The sequence below is a fragment of the Sinohyriopsis cumingii genome, chromosome 1 (assembly GCF_028554795.1).
Source record: "Sinohyriopsis cumingii isolate HCF-2022 chromosome 1, ASM2855479v2, whole genome shotgun sequence".
Classification (NCBI taxonomy): domain Eukaryota; kingdom Metazoa; phylum Mollusca; class Bivalvia; order Unionida; family Unionidae; genus Sinohyriopsis; species Sinohyriopsis cumingii.
Genome location: NC_142961.1, coordinates 158711490 through 158732204, shown reverse-complemented (window position 1 = coordinate 158732204; position 20715 = coordinate 158711490). Strand labels below are relative to the sequence as shown.

At 36.9% G+C, this 20715-nt stretch overlaps 1 protein-coding gene across 2 annotated transcripts in view; it reads left to right on the top strand.

The window, feature by feature from the left end:
• The window catches only part of LOC149808228 (ubiquitin-protein ligase E3C-like), an 81019-nt gene that overhangs the window by 45898 nt on the left and 14406 nt on the right, over positions 1-20715 (top strand). For both annotated transcript variants that reach the window (XR_016424286.1, XM_089975177.1), the window contains exons 13-19: positions 5614-5828; positions 8451-8555; positions 9261-9345; positions 10362-10456; positions 15995-16136; positions 18738-18982; positions 20509-20633. Coding sequence is in view for 1 of the 2 variants with exons in the window: in XM_089975177.1 (XP_089831303.1) it covers positions 5614-5828; positions 8451-8555; positions 9261-9345; positions 10362-10456; positions 15995-16136; positions 18738-18982; positions 20509-20633 (1012 nt within the window). In the remaining variant the exon portion in view is untranslated. The remainder of the gene's footprint in view (positions 1-5613; positions 5829-8450; positions 8556-9260; positions 9346-10361; positions 10457-15994; positions 16137-18737; positions 18983-20508; positions 20634-20715) is intronic.

The following is a 20715-nucleotide window of genomic DNA, read 5'->3' as shown; positions in this document are numbered from 1 at the left end:
TGACCTCAAACCAGTGTCTGATTATTACACTTGACCTCAAACCGGTGTTTGATTATTACACTTGACCTCTAACCAGTGTCTGATTGTTACACTTGACCTCAAACCGGTGTTTGATTATTACACTTGACCTCAAACCGGTGTCTGATTATTACACTTGACCTCAAACCAGTGTTTGATTATTACACTTGACCTCAAACCAGTGTCTGATTATTACACTTGACCTCAAACCGGTGTTTGATTATTACACTTGACCTCAAACCGGTGTCTGATTATTTCACTTGACCTCAAACCAGTGTATGATTATTACACTTGACCTCAAACCGGTGTTTGATTATTACACTTGACCTCAAACCGGTGTCTGATTATTACACTTGACCTCAAACCAGTGTTTGATTATTACACTTGACCTCAAACCGGTGTTTGATTATTACACTTGACCTCAAACCAGTGTCTGATTATTACACTTGACCTCAAACCAGTGTCTGATTGTTACACTTGACCTCAGACCGGTGTTTGATTATTACACTTGACCTCAAACCAGTGTATGATTATTACACTTGACCTCAAACCAGTGTTTGATTATTACACTTGACCTCAAACCAGTGTCTGATTATTACACTTGACCTCAAACCGGTGTCTGATTATTACACTTGACCTCAAACTGGTGTCTGATTATTACACTTGACCTCAAACCAGTGTCTGATTATTTCACTTGACCTCTAACCAGTGTCTGATTGTTACACTTGACCTCAAACCAGTGTCTGATTATTTCACTTGACCTCAAACCAGTGTCTGATTATTACACTTGACCTCAAACCAGTGTTTGATTATTACACTTGACCTCAAACCGGTGTTTGATTATTACACTTGACCTCAAACCAGTGTCTGATTATTACACTTGACCTCAAACCAGTGTCTGATTGTTACACTTGACCTCAAACCGGTGTTTGATTATTACACTTGACCTCAAACCAGTGTATGATTATTACACTTGACCTCAAACCAGTGTTTGATTATTACACTTGACCTCAAACCAGTGTCTGATTATTACACTTGACCTCAAACCGGTGTCTGATTATTACACTTGACCTCAAACCGGTGTCTGATTATTACACTTGACCTCAAACCAGTGTCTGATTATTTCACTTGACCTCTAACCAGTGTCTGATTGTTACACTTGACCTCAAACCAGTGTCTGATTATTTCACTTGACCTCAAACCAGTGTATGATTATTACACTTGACCTCAAACCAGTGTTTGATTATTACACTTGACCTCAAACCGATATTTGATTATTACACTTGACCTCAAACCAGTGTCTGATTATTACACTTGACCTCAAACCAGTGTTTGATTATTACACTTGACCTCAAACCAGTGTCTGATTATTACACTTGACCTCAAACCGGTGTTTGATTATTACACTTGACCTCAAACTGGTGTTTGATTATTACACTTGACCTCAAACCGGTGTTTGATTATTACACTTGACCTCAAACCAGTGTTTGATTATTACACTTGACCTCAAACCAGTGTCTGATTATTACACTTGACCTCAAACCAGTGTCTGATTATTACACTTGACCTCAAACCAGTGTCTGATTATTACACTCGACCTCAAACCGGTGTTTGATTATTACACTTGACCTCAAACCGGTGTCTGATTATTGCACGTGACCTCAAACCAATGTCTGATTATTACACTTGACCTCAAACCGGTGTTTGATTATTACACTTGACTGCAAACCAGTGTTTGATTATTACACTTGACCTCAAACCAGTGTCTGATTATTACACTTGACCTCAAACCAGTGTCTGATTGTTACACTTGACCTCAAACCGGTGTTTGATTATTACACTTGACCTCAAACCGGTGTTTGATTATTACACTTGACCTCAAACCAGTGTTTGATTATTACACTTGACCTCAAACCAGTGTCTGATTATTACACTTGACCTCAAACCGGTGTTTGATTATTACACTTGACCTCAAACCAGTGTTTGATTATTACACTTGAGTGCAAACCAGTGTCTGATTATTACACTTGACCTCAAACCGGTGTTTGATTATAACACTTGACCTCAAACCGGTGTTTGATTATTACACTTGACCTCAAACCAGTGTCTGATTATTACACTTGACCTCAAACCAGTGTCTGATTATTACACTTGACCTCAAACCAGTGTCTGATTATTACACTTGACCTCAAACCGGTGTTTGATTATTATACTTGACCTCAAACCAGTGTTTGATTATTACACTTGACCTCAAACCAGTGTCTGATTATTACACTTGACCTCAAACCGGTGTTTGATTATTACACTTGACCTCAAACCGGTGTCTGATTATTACACTTGACCTCAAACCAGTGTCTGATTGTTACACTTGACCTCAAACCGGTGTTTGATTATTACACTTGACCTCAAACCAGTGTCTGATTATTACACTTGACCTCAAACCGGTGTTTGATTATTACACTTGACCTCAAACCGGTGTCTGATTATTACACTTGACCTCAAACCAATGTCTGATTATTACACTTGACCTCAAACCGGTGTTTGATTATTACACTTGACTGCAAACCAGTGTTTGATTATTACACTTGACCTCAAACCAGTGTCTGATTATTACACTTGACCTCAAACCAGTGTATGATTGTTACACTTGACCTCAAACCGGTGTATGATTATTACACTTAACCTCAAAGCAGTACACCATTTGGAGCTGGCTGATGAAGGCCTTGTGAAATTGTCCAAAACTAAAGAGTCATGATTTAGTTTTCTTCAGAAAGGTATCGGGGTATTGAGTGGCCAAGTGGTCTAAAGCGCTCACCATTACGGGTCACTGCATTCTCACCTGTCTGTATGGGTTTGAGTCTCTGGTTTGGCCAATGTGGGTATGTGAGAAAGCTTGCCAGTAGCTTCTCGTGGGTCGGTGGTTCTTTCTGGGGTTTTCCTGGGTTCTTCCTTCACCATTTATACTGACTGCCATTAAAGCTGTACTGATGTAACGTTTTGCCAATTATGCCGAAAACACGTATAGCCGATTATTAAAATTGCCGATACTGATTATGAGACCGATTATTTCATTATTATTTGTCTTATAACAATGGTTCAGAAACATAAACCTAATAGTGTAATGCAAGCAGATATAATGCCATGTGAGTTATAACATGGTTGTTTATGCGGCAATTGAATTGAAACCGGATAAGAAGTACATTGCTATTTATAGAATACAACAATCACACAAACATAAAACTTGAAATTTTTTTAATCTAACACTGAAAAACTTATGGTTTGCCAATTCAAGATATAAATGAATGAAAATGTATTAAACAAGTATTTTAAATTACATTCAGTGGTTGCCATTACTAGATTTCAATAAATAACTAAAAAATGTTAATAACGATAGCCCAATAATAATTAAAATTAATAATACGCATGCTTTAAGACTAAAGTTAGATGTCACTGTACGCTGGCTGCAGCTAATACTGAAAGTCTAGATGAGGTAGGTTGTATTTAAGCAACAGTAACATTTCTCCCTTTTCGCCAAGTAACTATCCACGACAATCCAAAAACATCTGGCCTGCTAAATAGCTGTTTGCTCAGAATGTTTGGAAGCTGGTGCAGACAATAGCGTCGAGTTAATTTAGGCCAAGATGGGGAATTTAAACGTGTGAGCGTTCCACCAGCCATATATGTCTTCTCGTGGCAACAGAGGGCTGGCCAGATACAATTCAAGCATCGCATCAACAGCATCATCCATGTGGGTTGTTTCGTTGACGGTATGGACAGGTTCGTCACAGGCCACATAAACAGAGAAAACAAATCCCAGAAACATGACATTGATGGTCCAGTGGCATTTGTTTAAGTTTCAGTTTTCTTTTTTTGGTTGGGGGTTCCTTCTGCTTGTCAGCTGATGCAACTATGATGCATTCTGCTCTAAGCCATTCTTTTGATCTGGTCACAAGTAATTCTTCACTGAATAGGCAATGTTTGAATTGTTGATCCAAGATGGTGACCAAGACAAGCTTCTTGTTGCTGGCAATGTCAGCAAAGTGTGTGTTTAGTGACAGCTCACATATCACGGTGCATTGTCTGAATACCTTGACTCACTACATGCTCTTGAGCAAACAACATTCAAAACATTTTCAGCATAGGAAGAATGATGGATAGTGATGTTTGGCTATCACTTACTTCCTTGGTAATGTCCCCTCATATAAAATAAATCATACAGATAGAGTGGTATTGTGCCGGTTGCATGTAGGACTCATACACCTGACATTTGCCTACTTCCTTCAGGATGACCTTTGACTGTAAGACTCATATTGCCAGTGTCCACTGACAGAAACACATCATTGTTGAGTGTACTGACTTCCACTGTGTGAAACAAAAGTTTCTTCATGAGAACTGAATAAAGGAACATTATGATAATATACTATCAGAAAAATCAGAAAATTTTTGAGAAAATCTTGTTGTTTGTGAGGGAACTTGGTTTATATAAAACAAATTTGACCCTACATTTTAGAGATTTTAAGTTTTTACCTTTATCTTTTTGTAAAAAAAAACATTTTACAGAATTTGAACATCTTTATTTTGTTCTTATTTATTTGTAAGGGTTTATCATACTGAAGTTTTTTCTTAATAAGTATAATTTTTAAAATTGTACCCTTAATAAACACCTAATTGTCATTTTTATGCTGATGTGCTATTAAATTGTAATACATACATACATATTTAGACCTATTCTAGCTAAACATGTGTAATAGAACAACTCAAAAAATCAACAACAAAAAAACAGACAGTTGTTCAAACCCATGAACAATGCCTGTAAGGGGTCCTCATTTCAGCCCCTTCCCCCATGTGTAAGAGTGTTTTTGTTATATTTTTAACACCATTATATCTGGTATAGGGAGAACCTGGGATAACTCTTGTAAGAACCAGACTTTGGAAGCTACTGGCAAGCTTTTTCACATTGGCTGAGCCAATGCTTGAACCCACACAGACAGTGGTGAAATGTCAGTAATATGTAAAAACAAATGCCTTAGACCACTTGGCCACTCATGGCCCCGGTCAGAATGTAATTATGCCATTCTCGGTCTGCAACATTGGGATTCCCCCAGAAAATGAAGAACCTGAGTTGGACAGTTTGGATGGATTTTGGTGGCATGACAATCATTTTCACTAGTTAGGAACTATACAGAAAACAATCCTCATATCATTCAAAAGTTGGCTTTAGGCATTATGCAACTTAATTTAAACAAGTAATTAATTATACAAAAGCACTAAATGATGAACAGAAATTGTTTATGTCATGTATATGACTACAGATGTGATCACGACTTTGACTTGTAATACATAAGATTTTAAATTATTTTGCAGTCTCTTGATGGAAAGTAGAATAGAATTAATTATTTTCAACATCTCTTAATCAACTTTAATAGAAATGTTTCTAAGCTGTGTGCTATACTTCATTTTTATTTTTTTATTTTATAGATATTAACATGAAGTTTTAAGGTATTGTTGTTATATATTAGCTTTCTTTTAATTATCTTAAGTATTTTAAAACATTTGATTCCACAGCTTGTACACTGAAGTTCATTTTGATTTCAGATAAAGGATCTAGCATGCCATTCACTTTGATGGAGCTGGTACCAATGACATTAGTTTTGCGAGATGTTTGCTTGGGTATCATAGAACTGGCACACCCAGATGCCAAGCCAACCATGAACGAAGACTACCGGATTGCATTAAAGAAGACTGGGATTAAAGAGAGAGCTAATCAGAAGGATGCACTGTCAAAAGCTCAGTGGAGTTATCTATTTAAGGTTTGTTTTTTGGGATGTGACTTAACTGTACAGCTTCCTACTCTGTAATGAGTGAAGTCACAGAGTTATAGTTAATTCATACAAAAAGTATGATGACAAAATGACCTGTGACAGAATTTTTTATTGCCACTCATTCTGTATTACTTCAAAGATTTCCATGAAACTTTACAGGCACATTCATTCTAAGGTCACATTTCCCTAAATGAAAATTGTGCAGCTTGGACAACAAATAAGGCAGTACCAGTGGCCATCTTGAAAATCTTGTCACTATTTCTCCTGAATTGATAGTTTTTTCAAAATGACATGTTCACTTTAAGACTTGATGTGATGTCTAGTTGTTTCTAAATGAAAATGGTGCCAATCCAATAATAATAATAATAATAATGAGGACTTTGTATAGTTGTGACAATCTAATAATAATAATAATGAGGACTTTGTATAGTTGTGACAATCTAACATCCAGTTTGGTTACCTTGGCTGCCATCTTGTAATCACTACTCCTCCTGAGCTGAAAAACATATTGACATGGGGTTATATCAGAAGAATTTGTATATTGTCTGGTTTGTTTTGATTGAAAATGGTGCCAATCTGACCTCCAGTATTGCTGCTAAGGTGGCCACCTTGAAAACCTTATTATTGCTGCTTCTTCAGATTGAATGGTCAGATCAACAAGGGTTTTTCACCAAGGTTTTTTTTTGTGTGTCCATTTGGTCCCAAATAAACAATGTTGCGGATCAAACATCCATTTTTGCCCCATGGCAGCTATCTTGAAAATCTTGTTATTGCTAATCCATAATGGAAAGTCAAAGCAGCATAGAGTTTTCACTGGAAGACTTCTTTTGGCATCTGATTGATTTGTCCTAAATGAAAATGATGCTTACCTGACTTCCAATATGGGGGTCATTGTGGCCATCTTGAAAATCTCAATATGGGGGTCATTGTGGCAATCTTGAAAATCTGACCTCTGATATGGGGGTCATTGTGGCCATTTTGAAAATCTCATTCTTCCTACGGCTTCTGGAAGAATCATCATATCAGAATGGGGTTTTCTTAAAAAGACTTAATATGATGTACATATTGTCCTTGATGAAAATAGTGTTGACCTGACATCCATTACTGTCTCGATTTCTCCTAAATGTAAAGTCATATTGCATGGGGTTTTCTCCAGACGTCTTCTTGAAAATTTTGTTATCACAACAGCTCCTAAATGGGTGGTCATATTTACACGGGGTTTTCATGAAAGCATTCTTATGCTGTATAGGTATAGTTGGACATAAATGAAGATGGGTGTGGGTCTGATCTCCTATATGACAGCCATATTGAAAGTTTTGATATTGATATTGCTCCTAAATGGAAAGTCATATTGACATGGGGTTTTCGGCTAGAGTATCTATAATGAATTTAGTTTCTTCTAAATGAAATGATGTTGATCTGACCTCTAGTATGGTTGTCATGGTGGCCATCTTGCAAATTGTACCATTAATCCCTCTGGAATTATGTTCATATCAGCATGGTGTTTTCATCAACAAAGACTTATTTTGATGTCTAGTTGGTCTTAAATGGAAATGGTGCTAATCTTAGATCCAATATTGCTGCAGTGGCAGCCATCTTGAAAATCTTGACATTGCTACTCCAGAAAAGAAAGTCAAATCAGCATGAGGTTTTCATCATCTCAGCATGAGGTTTTCATCATATCAGCATGAGGTTTTCATCATATCGGCATGAGGTTTTCATCATAAGACTTCTTATGGTGTTGGTACTAAATTAAAATGGTGCTAATCTAACATAACCCTATGGCCATCATCGTGGCCATCTTGAATATCGCATCATTACTCCTCCACTGCGGATGGTATTATCAGCATGAGGTTTTTGTCCAAAAACTTTATATAATGTGTAGTTAGTTCTAAAATGGAAACTCCTATCAACATGGGGTTTTCATCAGTAGACTTGTTATAGTGTCTAGTTGGTCATAAATGAAAAGGGTGCCAATCTTTGCCATCCAATATGGCCACTGTGCTGACCATCTTAAAACTCTTCTTATTGCTTATATAGATTTAATTGCCAACAGTAAAAAGAAACAGTCTTTTTGAAGGGATTCCAGGAAAGAAAACTTGGCTAGAGGGTATCAGTCCCTTTAAAGGACTCTTGTTTTAATGGTTTGCATTTGTTATTTCATTAAAGCACACTTTTAATAAGGTAAGAAATGAAAACTGCCGTTTTCTGCTGTGTACAGTTTCAAAAGCAGAAAATCTCCACTTCAGCAAAAGGATTTTAATTTCTTTCTGAATGAGTGAAATAGAAAAGGAAAAATAAACACAAAATCCAAATACATTTCTGAGATCATAAATGAAACATGAGAAGATGATAAATGGAATGCAAACAGAATGTAATCATAAAGTAAAATGGAATCTGTATTTGCGACATAAAGAAGTACTTTTAAGCCAAGAGCTTGAAAAAAATTGCAAATATCCAAGACCTGTTAAATCCTGGAAGTAATATATTCTGGATTTGCAGAATAAACTGTGCATTATTTTCAATACCTTTGTGAGCCAGACCTAGAGACAACTTAAATTTCACTTCTGGTAATAATGTCAACACATTTTTAACATTCTTTTTCTTCAGGTAACAGCTGGACTGGTGCGTCAGTTATATACTCGAGATGCTAGGCGACATTTTTGTCCTTTTCATCACTGGTTGTCTGACAGAGTCAAAATACAAGCTGAAGGAGTTAGTATTTATATAAAATCATTTGTGCATGTTGCTTGTATTGTGAAAGAAATTAATAGATATTAATTTTTCTCATTTCCTTTTTGGTAAATTGCTTATTTTTGTGCTGTGTCAACTGCAAATTTATCCCATGACAGAATCCTAAAGATTTTGAACAGTTCTGTTTTGAGTTAAACTTGCCAAATCAGCTGATCCTGATTAAACCTAGTTCAAAATTTAATTAAAGGTCATCATTATTTTTATTATCATTTGTATATGAGTGAGGTAGGATAGTCATTATTAGCCTGGTTAAACTTTAATTAAAGGTCATCATTAGTTATTGCTATTTGTATATGAGTGAGGTAGGATATTTGTATATGAGTGAGGTAAGATATTTGTATATGAGTGAGGTAGGATCTTTAAAAATATCAAGCTTCATAGTAAACCCCATGGCATCTGTGTCAGATTTCATCCTCACTTTATATTGTTTTTTTTGGTGGAAAAAGTTAAGTTTGCAGAGTACATTATTATATGTATTAGGATCCTGATCCAATGGATAGTTAATGCTTTGAAGTGTGTGGGTGTGCATGCATGTGCACACATGTATGTATATATACTTTCTGTGGCAACAACATTGATTATGGATTAAAATAACTTTGTTTGTTTGAGTTAGGATGGGAAGATAGCACACTTCACATGATGGAAACTTTTAATTTTTCTTACCAGCCTTCCCAGATTTACAGAGCCAATCAATCAGTGTTCACTCGGAGACCGTTCAGAACTATGCAGTCCCTTACCAAAACTCAGAATGGTAAGCCAATCTAAACCCGAAAGGGTTTATAGCCTCATTATATATGCAGTTTTGAATGTCATGTATGTACTGTAGCTCAGTTCGTATCTAATTTTGCCTGCTTACTTGATTAAGGGATATAAAGCTAAAATTGTGGCCTTTAGATTTTCATCTGTAGGATTTCATGGTAAACAGGACCGCTTCAGTGGCCTAGTGGTTACAGCGTCTGCCTCTGATGCAGGAGGTCGTGGGTTTGGTCCCCAGCAGAGTCATACCAAATACTTATAAAAATGGTACTAACAGCTGCTCATTAGGCGCTCAGCATTAAGAGGTTAGTGTTAGGTCTGGTCAGCCTGTTGTCAGGATAATGTGACTTGGTGGGACATCATGCTACATGTCTGTGGCATGATGCCCCAGTGCTAGACATCACTATAAACTGCCACACTGCAGACATCTTAGTGATATAACTGAACAATTGTTAAAGCTATATTAAAAATCCAAATCTCACACACACAAATAGTAAACCGAGATGAAATATAGAAAGGTACAACACAATGAATTTGAAGTATGCTTTGGGGTTTTGATAATGTGCTTTCTTATTTATTTCATTTTTAATTCAAATAAACCTTGATGCAAATTTTCCCTGAGTTACTTAAAGCTTGAAGGCTATCAAACTCTTGAGCAAGGATGGGATAGATATATGTTTATCTCTCAAGCATGATAGCTACTTTTGACACGAGAAAGATTTACAGTTGTAGATGTTAAGCCTATTATAGTGTTATAAAAAAAACTCGCTCTTAAAAGAGTTTCAAAAATGAGAAAGACTGAAAAATTAAACATGGAAAGATGCATTTTTGAAAGGAATAAGGCACTTTTGTTTTTAGAATAGGCCATTTTATTTTAGTATTTTAACCTACACTTGGTAGAGAAGATCATCTTTCTTAAGAGGTAAAATAAAGTAAAAAGCTTTTCTCCTTCACAGTTTTCAGTTGTAATACAGAATTCATTACCGCAGTAAGGCTTTCTTTTATCTGCAGAAGATGAAGGTCCCCCATTGTCGAACAAAGATGTCAAGAATCTTGTCATTCTCACAGAGCTTCCATTTGTGGTTTCATTCGAAGAAAGAGTCAAGGTAGGATATTTCAGAAACGAGATATGAATGAATATATTTTTCAATTTGTGATGTTTACTGGTGAAGTACATGCATGTAACTGGTGACCTCAGGCTAATATCTATGCAGTGCTAAGCAGTGCTATTTGGAACGTTTCCTCCTTCAGTAATGATCAAGGTTCCGTTATCAGTATTTTCTTGACAATTTACTTCAGTCTAATATGCTTCATATTTTCAGAAAAACACTGTGACAGTATTGCAAATAGATTTCATTCCAGTGCTGCAAAGTATGAATTCTTTAACTCAACTCCTATCAAGTACTGTAGTCCTGTCCATAATGCATACCCAATGTATACCCAATGCATACCCAATGTATACACATCTAATATACTTTTCCTTTATTTAAGATCATAAGTTAGAAAGATTTTCATTGGTTAAATAGGAATATACAAGTACAGTATAGAATAATGGATATTTTGTGCTTATCAAATAAGATTGAATGGGTATGGCATACAAGTTAATAAATTAAACATGAGCCATGAGACTGATGTTTAAATGTTATCTGGTTATGCTAAGAAATACATATGTATCTTTCTTGTTCAATACTCCACCTGATCAAAATATATTAGGAGAATATCCACTACAAAATCCAGATCCAGCCCCCCCCCCACCCCCGAGTGGGAAAAGATGGTAACTACATAGTTTGGATTAACAATAGAAATGCTTAAATGTTTTCTGTTTGCTAAGAAGGAAGTCAGATGAGAATGGTCTCCCCTTGGATCAAGATTTATGCATTATCCTGTCATTCTCCACTTAAATACTTCTACTCTCATGTCTGCACAGTACACTTAAGAGATCTCACAATTAATTTGAGAGATCCTTTGGAATTTTCTCTCTTAAATACATTCCCACTCACAATCACTTCAGGATATAATCTTTCCTATTCTGCCTGGAAGGATGAAAGTCATCTTTGCAAACTATATATCATATGGACCAATGGAAGATGTACTGACTCATTAAATCCCCTTACTACAGCTAGATGGCTACCAATCTACCAATTGTTTACCCTTTTAAGTTTTTGTTGCAGTACAGTCAACATTGGAACACATTGCTTCTCAGCATCTAAGAAAACGATCATGTGTTCTATATATATACATGTCTATAAAGTTAGTATATTATTGATTTTGAATGTATATGCCACATCTATGGATAATTATTGATATATTTTGATCCGTTTTGTTGTGAAGATTTCATATATTTCCTTCAGTTTATGACCTTTGTCCACCAAACACAGTATCGTTGATACTGTGTGTTGTGTTAATTGCATATACAATGGAGCCTGTCTTGAAAGACCACCCCTTCTGCCACAAATTGAATGGTCTTTCATGACAGGTGGTCTGTCATGACAGGTCATAACACTGTATAATCAAAAAAACTGTACATGGAGAACCTGGTCTCTCAAGACAGGTGGTCTCATAGCAGTGGTCTCTCAAGACAGGTTTTACTGTACCACGTTTTTCATTTGTTTGTTAACAAGTATATTACTGCAATAGTGTTGTTAGGTTTGTTATTTTTCTTAGTTTTTTTTGCTTTTGACATTTCAGTTAATGTTGGTGCCCAAGTGCAAAGTGCAAGATATTGAAGGTCAACAAGCATGCACGTTACATGCCTTGCTTTCACTAAGATTTCATCTGCTTCACCATACAGTGTCTGTGCCACATGATCAGAAGGAATTGGTCCACAGTTCACTGCAGGAGCTTGAAAAATAAAGAGAGATGGGGACATTGAAGTTGTCTTAATGCAACATCTTGAGTCTTGACTCAAAGACATGGTCAGTTGTGAGTGTACTGGAGATGCCATGATGGTCCCCCCCCCCCCCACTTCCAAGCTCTGATTAACCATGACCACAGTGACAGTTATGTTAGTGCAACGAGTATCAGATGATCAGTGAGAGTTGGAGATGTCTGTATGACTCTCACCACCCCAGACACTGTTAAAGTACTGTTATGAGACATGGAGGGACATGATATTTCACTATCTCTCTGTTCATCTCTCCAGTTTAGGCTTTGATTTGATGGGACAATGTCATCCTATTCGATAGCACTCAAGTGGGTTTTAATCCCCTGCAAGTCCAGCATGCCCTTCTCATCTGTATGCCTATGCACATAGAACACAATACCAATCTCCATGATTTGTTTTATCAGTCATCTATGCTATATGCTGTTGCTCTGGTTTTTGACCAGTGCAGTCAGCTGTTCGACTTGATTGTACCGTTATATGCAGTCATGTCGGGATCAGTTGAATCGGTCTGTTTCACAGCCCCTGCTATCCAGCAGGCTACTTAGCCATCTGCCTAGTGAGCCCTTGATCTGACTGTTCAGCCACTCATCCAGCATGCTTTCTGCATGCCCTTCCAGTTGGTTGTGCCTGCAAGACAAGCCATATCACTTTTGCACAGGTGCCAGTTCTACTGTGGGTCCAGTGTTCACAATGTATTTGGTGAATAGCTACTGGCACACATCCATGCTGCCAGGAATGATATATGCAGACATGTAATTGATGCCTAACAGGGATAAGCACTGCAGTGAGCTAGGCCCATAAAATTAAATCTTCAGTGGGTATTAAAAGTGAGGATTAACACCCATTCCTTCTTTCTACTACGGGGCCATCAATTGATGTATATCTATTAGGAGAAATTACATTTTTGAGTATGCCTTCAATAAGTTGTCACCTGAAATGCAGTCTATACAGATTAAAGAAATTTCTGATCATATTTTGGTCAAGATTGGTGACCCTGCAAATGTTAAGGCTTTCCTCTCAAAGAGTAACCAGCATCATTCTGATCTCTGTGATTCCACATGCACATTTGATTCATATAGTACCAAGTTGCTGAGCTTGCAGCAGTTAACATGTCAACCCTGCTGCTCTCTAAGATGAAATACTGTTTTTCACATCATCTCTATGTTAGTGTAGAATATGGTATCCATTTCATTAATGCTTGACCTGGTGCAATTTTTCATCACTCCTAAAAGGTCATGCATTGATCATGCATGGGAGTTCAAAGCCCACATTGCTATGGCAGTTAAATAGGCTGCACATAATTCAGAACCCCAGCATAGCATTGAAGTGGTAACACTGAGCCAGTGAGGAGAGGCACTTGGGTTCTGTATCCAAAATTTGATGGGTTATTAGCTCAACCTGCAAGGAATTAACCAAGGCCACATGAATTTCTTGTGCATATCATCTTTTGATGTTATGGCAGGCACCACCAGCAAAACTAATCCCTAGCTAATATCATTCAGGACTTTAAATGCAGGCCAAATACATTTTAAAGCTTCTGTCTGTGAGACCTTTCATTCAAAAGGGCTGAATTTGATTTGGTAGGATCTAAATCGGCTACCATACTAGGTTACTCAGCAGCCTTATAGTGACCTAGTTACTTTACTTCTATTTAATTTTTAGCCCATATCTCACATAACACAACTGTTTAAAATACATTAGGACAGTGCTGTCCAACCCGGTGGCAATGGGCCGCATGCAGCCCACGGGCTGATTTTAAATGGCCCGCCAGAGCTCGTGCAGCTATATAGTCATTGCTTCTCAGTTTTCTGCTGTAGCCCTCAGCTTCAAGAAAAACATTTTTCAGTGGCCCATGGTGTCAGAAAGTTTGGACAGCAGTGCATTAGGAGAATGGAACTAGGGAAAGCTCCAGGCTTGTAATTCCTTTGACCTCTTTCCTCTTCTCTTAACATATTTTAATTGGATAATGTCCTGGAATGAATGTTGTTACCGGTGACACCATTTATAATTAATGAAGTACAAGTAGATACCTTTCTATAGCAAACAAATACATGACTCCTTAGCTTTCGACCTTATCACAAGACCTTCCTCAGAGGAATGAAGTCTAGAGTGGAGTCACATGATCACCAATATGTTGATCCCTTGACAAAATCCTTCTCTACACTTGCAGAAAGTCCAATCCAGAATCAACGTTCAACACTAGTCCCTCCTGAAGGATTTCAATAACTTCCTTTACTTTTCTTCTTAGGGTATTATTGTCTCTGCTGACTACTCTGATATTATCCCAAGAAACAGTGAGGCACATTTCTTTGCAGTGTTCACCAACTGCTGTCAGGGATTCTGCGTTATGTAACAATTGTTCTTTGACTCTTGTTTCAAGGCTTTTAGTGGTTCACCAATGTTGCCATTTTCACATCTTTAACTCTTGTTTCAAGGCTATTAGTGGTTCACCAATGTAATCTTTTTCACATCTTTCACTCTTGTTTCAAGGCTATTAGTGGTTCACCAATGTTGTCTTTTTCACATCTTTAACTCTTGTTTCAAGGCTTTTAGTAGTTCACCAATGTAGTCTTTTTCACATCTTTAACTCTTGTTTCAAGACTATTAGTGGTTCACCAATGTTGTCTTTTTCACGTCTTTAACTCTTGTTTCAAGGCTTTTAGTGGTTCACCAGTGTAGTCTTTTTCACATCTTTAACTCTTGTTTCAAGGCTATTAGTGGTTCACCAGTGTAGTCTTTTTCACATCTTTAACTCTTGTTTCAAGGCTATTAGTGGTTCACCAATGTAATCTTTTTCACATCTTTCACTCTTGTTTCAAGACTATTAGTGGTTCACCAATGTTGTCTTTTTCACATCTTTAACTCTTGTTTCAAGGCTTTTAGTGGTTCACCAATGTAGTCTTTTTCACATCTTTAACTCTTGTTTCAAGACTATTAGTGGTTCACCAATGTTGTCTTTTTCACGTCTTTAACTCTTGTTTCAAGGCTTTTAGTGGCTCACCAGTGTTGTCTTTTTCACATCTTTAACTCTTGTTTCAAGGCTATTAGTGGTTCACCAATGTTGTCTTTTTCACAATTATCACACTGAAGTTTATAGATAACCATACTCAGAGGTGTTTAATCTTTGGGATATACCGACATTGAATGGATGGTGTTAAAGAGTTTGTGAATCACATAGCTACATGTTTTCAGAAGATTATTTTGTAATCTCTTGTTGAGTCCACCAATATATGGTAAAGGCAGTTTCAGATTTTTCTCGTTTAGATGTACATCCTTTCTTCATAACTTTTCAGGAAACACGAACATGCAGTCTTTGCAACCATTGGCCCATAAAGCTATCAGTTAATGTATTTGAAGAAAAAAACAATATTTTAGTAAAATATTTTTCACTGATAATACTTGACCCTATCATGATATGATCATGTAGGCACACCCTCCCAAACCCTTTCCATAGATGCGTCAATGCATTGTGTGCACTTCTTCAGTAGTAACTGATGAATGGTAGGATTTGGTGCCACTAGGGGAGACCACTCTTGTCTGACTTCATTACAGCGAGCAGATAATACATCAGAACTTCAGTTGCTAAAACAAAGCAAAAGATGTGGTTATCATTTTATTTGCATAGGAGGAACTTCTGGAGTTGCAAGATACTGAAGGGTCTTGTAAAGAGATGAAGCAAGTACTACGAAAGAAACATTAAGCACAAGTGGGTAAGATAAAAATAATTTCTAAAAAATATACAATTATTTTTATATTCTAGATATTCCAAAAGCTGATAGAAAAAGATCGTGAGGATCAACAAGGAGACTTTGTTCACTTCATGTCTGGGCCGTCAATTGGCGTAACAATTAGGAGAAATTACATATATGAGGATGCATTCGATAAGTTATCACCTGAAAATGGTAAATATCAGTTACTTCACCAGTTTGCATAGAATAGATTATTGTCAATTATGTAAATTCCATCATATTAAGTGAGGAATGTAGTCATGATGTTAGTTTTTTCTGCTAAAATATTGTATGTCATTGTACCCTGTATTTTAACTCCAGTGTTGGTTTCTGTTCCAAAGTCCAAAATTCTTTTGACCCTTGCATGATTCTCATACTTTCCTTGACCTTGATAAGAAATCTTTTGGTTGTTGTCGCTTTAACACACTGTTTCAGCACATGATAGGCTGTACATGGCAGCCAATATTACTGGTGGAGGATGAAGCCCGGAAGGCCCTGGTAAGAACCACTAACCCACAGGAACTTACTGACAAGTTTTCTGACATACCCACATTGTCAGAGCCCACGGCTTGAATCCACGAGGATAGAAATGATATGGCAGTAATTGGTAAAGATGAGTGGTTTAGAACTCGATCACCCAGAGCTACCAAAATCTTTTGGTTTGAGTGGTTTTCTATATATAAAATTTGTTTATGCCATCAGTGCTTACATACCTGGACATAAACTTGTTTTATTTAACCTTGTTAGTGCCATGAAGCAAAAACAACATGCTCTGGACAAATGAAATCTGGTAGGTTTGTTGGTAATATAGACGACCTTATTAGATTTTCATGCAGTTGTAGTGAATATTCAAATTGTTTGACATTAAGAACATTTTGGATTTTTTGGCTACATAGGGGACATGCAGTTTTGACAAAAACAAAATTATTTTTACATAAATTTGCAAAGTTTTGAGTAAGTTTCAATAAATCCATGAGTTTTGGGTTGGTGGTTCTTTCCGGGGATTTCCCAGGTTCTTCCTCCACCATTAATACTGGCCACCGTTTATAGCCTATCATGTGCTGAAAAATGGCGTTAAACCCTACAGCAACATCAACAACGTGTTAGGTAAGAAAGAAGACCAATTTTTGGAGTGAGAAGGTTATATGTCAAGGTCATTGTGAATAAAAGAACAATTTTTTTTTGCGACTAAGTTTTGTTCAAAACTATATACCTTGACCAAAGTTTGTGGAGGGCTTGCACTTAATGTATGCAAGATATCTATTGAGTTTGGTGTCAAAAGGGCAAATGTTATGGTTATTGTGGCTCAAAGAAGAACTGGTTTTGCAGAATAACCTTTTTCTTGTGAAAGTTTCTTAACCAAAGTTTGTTGATGGCTTGCACTTAAAGTAATAAAGAAACCTATACATTCTGGGGTTTAAAGGTCAGAGCTCATGGTTAGAGTAAAGCAAATATGAACACAGTGGTTTCTGCAAATTAAGTTAACTCCAAGACTGCTTACCTTAACCAAAGGTCCAAGTCATTTACACCCATCGGTCAATAATCTCTGCAGTTAACCACACCAGCCTAGTACCCACATTGTGTGGCATTAAACTCCCAGTTAACCACACCAGCCTAGTACCCACATTGTGTGGCATTAAACTCCCAGTTAACCACACCAGCCTAGTACCCACATTGTGTGGCATTAAACTCCCAGTTAACCACACCAGCCTAGTACCCACATTGTGTGGCATTAAACTCCCAGTTAACCACACCAGCCTAGTACCCACATTGTGTGGCATTAAACTCCCAGCAGGAGCAAAATGTACTGGTACTCCTGTTTTTAATGTTTGCATATTACTTGCACACTCTGTAGACCTTTGACAGATACAAGACAAATTTTAAAAACACTGCTCAATAGCATTTAAAAAATGGATGTATAAAAACTGTTAATATTCTTGTCTCATCAGCATAGTCGGATATGTGTAACTTGTGCTGACAGCAGTGGCAGTGTTAAATTGAACCTTTTTTGCTGAAGTTTATGGAAGTCGGATATGGTTAGGGATACACCATACTTCAAAGCACAGTTTAAATACTACATGCGATGGGACCATTGTTTATGCATGACAATAGTTTTCATATTTGCCGACAGAAATATCAGTACTAAGCCATAATAGAAGATGGAATAAACTGGTGTATCAACAAAATTTCATAATATTGTAGTGACAGTTTGTTTAAAACTATCAAGTTTCATGTATTTACTATATACAGAAGCAATAATTGCAATTAAAGCCATGATAAATACTATCAGTGTTTTAGTCATTACCACCATTGTTAGATAAAACATTTATCTAGTCAGTAAAAAGGAATGTTTATAATATATCATACTGTTTTATCTTTCAATAACAACATTATAGGTAATATTTGAATTGGTGACCGCTCCGGTGGCCTAGTGGTTAGAGCGTCGGCCTCGGATGCGGGAGGTCGTGGGTTCGATCCCTGGCCGAGTCATACCAGAGACTTATAAAAATGGTACTAACAGCTGCCTCGCTTGGCATTCAGCATTAAGAGGTTAGTGTTAGGACTGGTCGGCCTGGTGTCAGGATAATGTGACTGGGTGGGACATCATGCTGCATGTCTGCAGCATGATGCCCCAGTGCTAGACATCACCATAAACTGCCACAATGCAGACATCGTAGCAATATGACTGAAAAATTGTTAAAGCTACGTTAAAAATCAAAATCACAAATCACAAATATTTGAATTGCAAATTGAATACTAATTCTGTCTTTTCAGAGCCAAATCTGAAGCTGAAGATGAGGGTACAGCTGGTGAATGCAGCAGGGTTAGATGAAGCTGGGGTAGATGGTGGAGGAATATTTCGAGAATTTTTGTCCCAGCTGTTAAAAACAGGCTTTGATCCCAATAGAGGGTTTTTCAGTCAAACAACTGACCATTTTCTGTATCCAAATCCACAGTCATCAATCCTGGTGGAAAATTTCAATAAACATTTCTACTTTCTGGGACGAATGCTTGGCAAGGTATGGAGAGCAGATATGATAAATATAGAAATGTTACAGAACCCATTTCTGCACAATAGCCTCGTTTGTTTTTAATGATTATATTTTAAACATGTGTCAACTTATATTGTTAAGTCCCCTCTTTCAAGAATTTCTATTTCTCAATGGGTTACAACTTATATTTGAGTTTTTTAGGTTCACTCATATGAATATGTTCAGTATAACTTGATAAAGCTAGGCTCTGTGTTTCTTGGTCCCCACTGAATATGTTCTGTATAACTTGAGAAAACTAGGCTCTGTGTTTCTTGGTCCCCACTGAATATGTTCAGTATAAATTGAGAAAACTAGACTCTATGTTTCTTGGTCTCCACTGAATATGTTCAGTATAAATTGAGAAAACTTGGCTCTCTGTTTCTTGGTCCCCACTGAATATGTTCAGTATAACTTGATAAAACTAGGCTCTGTGTTTCTTGGTCCCCACTGAATATGTTCAGTATAACTTGATAAAACTTGGCTCTCTGTTTCTTGGTCCCCACTGAATATGTTCAGTTTAACTTGAGAAAACTAGGCTCTGTGTTTCTTGGTCCCCACTGAATATGTTCAGTATAACTTGAAAAAACTAGGCTCTATGTTTCTTGGTCCCCACTGAATATGTTCAGTATAAATTGAGAAAACTAGACTCTGTGTTTCTTGGTCTCCACTGAATATGTTCAGTATAAATTGAGAAAACTTGGCTCTCTGTTTCTTGGTCCCCACTGAATATGTTCAGTATAACTTGATAAAACTTGGCTCTGTGTTTCTTGGTCCCCACTGAATATGTTCAGTATAACTTGATAAAACTAGACTCTCTGTTTCTTGGTCCCCACTGAATATGTTCAGTTTAACTTGAGAAAACTAGGCTCTGTGTTTCTTGGTCCCCACTGAATATGTTCAGTATAACTTGAGAAAACTAGGCTCTGTGTTTCTTGGTCCCCACTGAATATGTTCAGTATAAATTGAGAAAACTAGACTCTGTGTTTCTTGGTCTCCACTGAATATGTTCAGTATAACTTGAGAAAACTAGGCTCTCTGTTTCTTGGTCCCCACTGGATATGAGCTTGGATTAAAGTTAATTTCCTTTTTCTTTCATGTGTGAAGATTTAATTGTAGGTACCATCCATTTTCCAGTTCATTCCAATTTATTTCAATTTTACCATTGTAAAATTGTACTTTGTTTTTTGTTTTAAGAAGATAAAGAATAGTCTTAGATATAAATTTTATTCCAGTAGCGATGATATTGTCCACACTAGTGCTGTTCACATTGAATGATCATTTAGGATTTGTTCCATGATGCTAGAACTTAGAACTGTGGCCTTTCTATACACCAGTAATTCACATATGCAAGTGGTTGCTATGGGCACAGCAGTATTCTTTTAAATCGTCAAGATCAGCTTACCTCCAAGGCTAATTAAAGTGGTTTCATAGGTATTAAGTACAGAAGGTAGTTTGGGACATTTCTGCTATCTTGCTGATATGGATTCTCAAGAGTCTTTTCTATTTTTTGTCAGGCATTGTATGAGAACATGTTGATAGAGTTGCCATTTGCCAGTTTTTTCCTTTCCAAAATATTGAGCCGACACAGTGGAGACCTGGACATTCATCACCTTGCCTCGCTTGACCCACAAATGTACAAGTAAGTATCTCCAGAACACATTTATTTATTTATAACAAAATCAATTTTGTCATGGTTACTATTACGCAGACATGATTTTTCT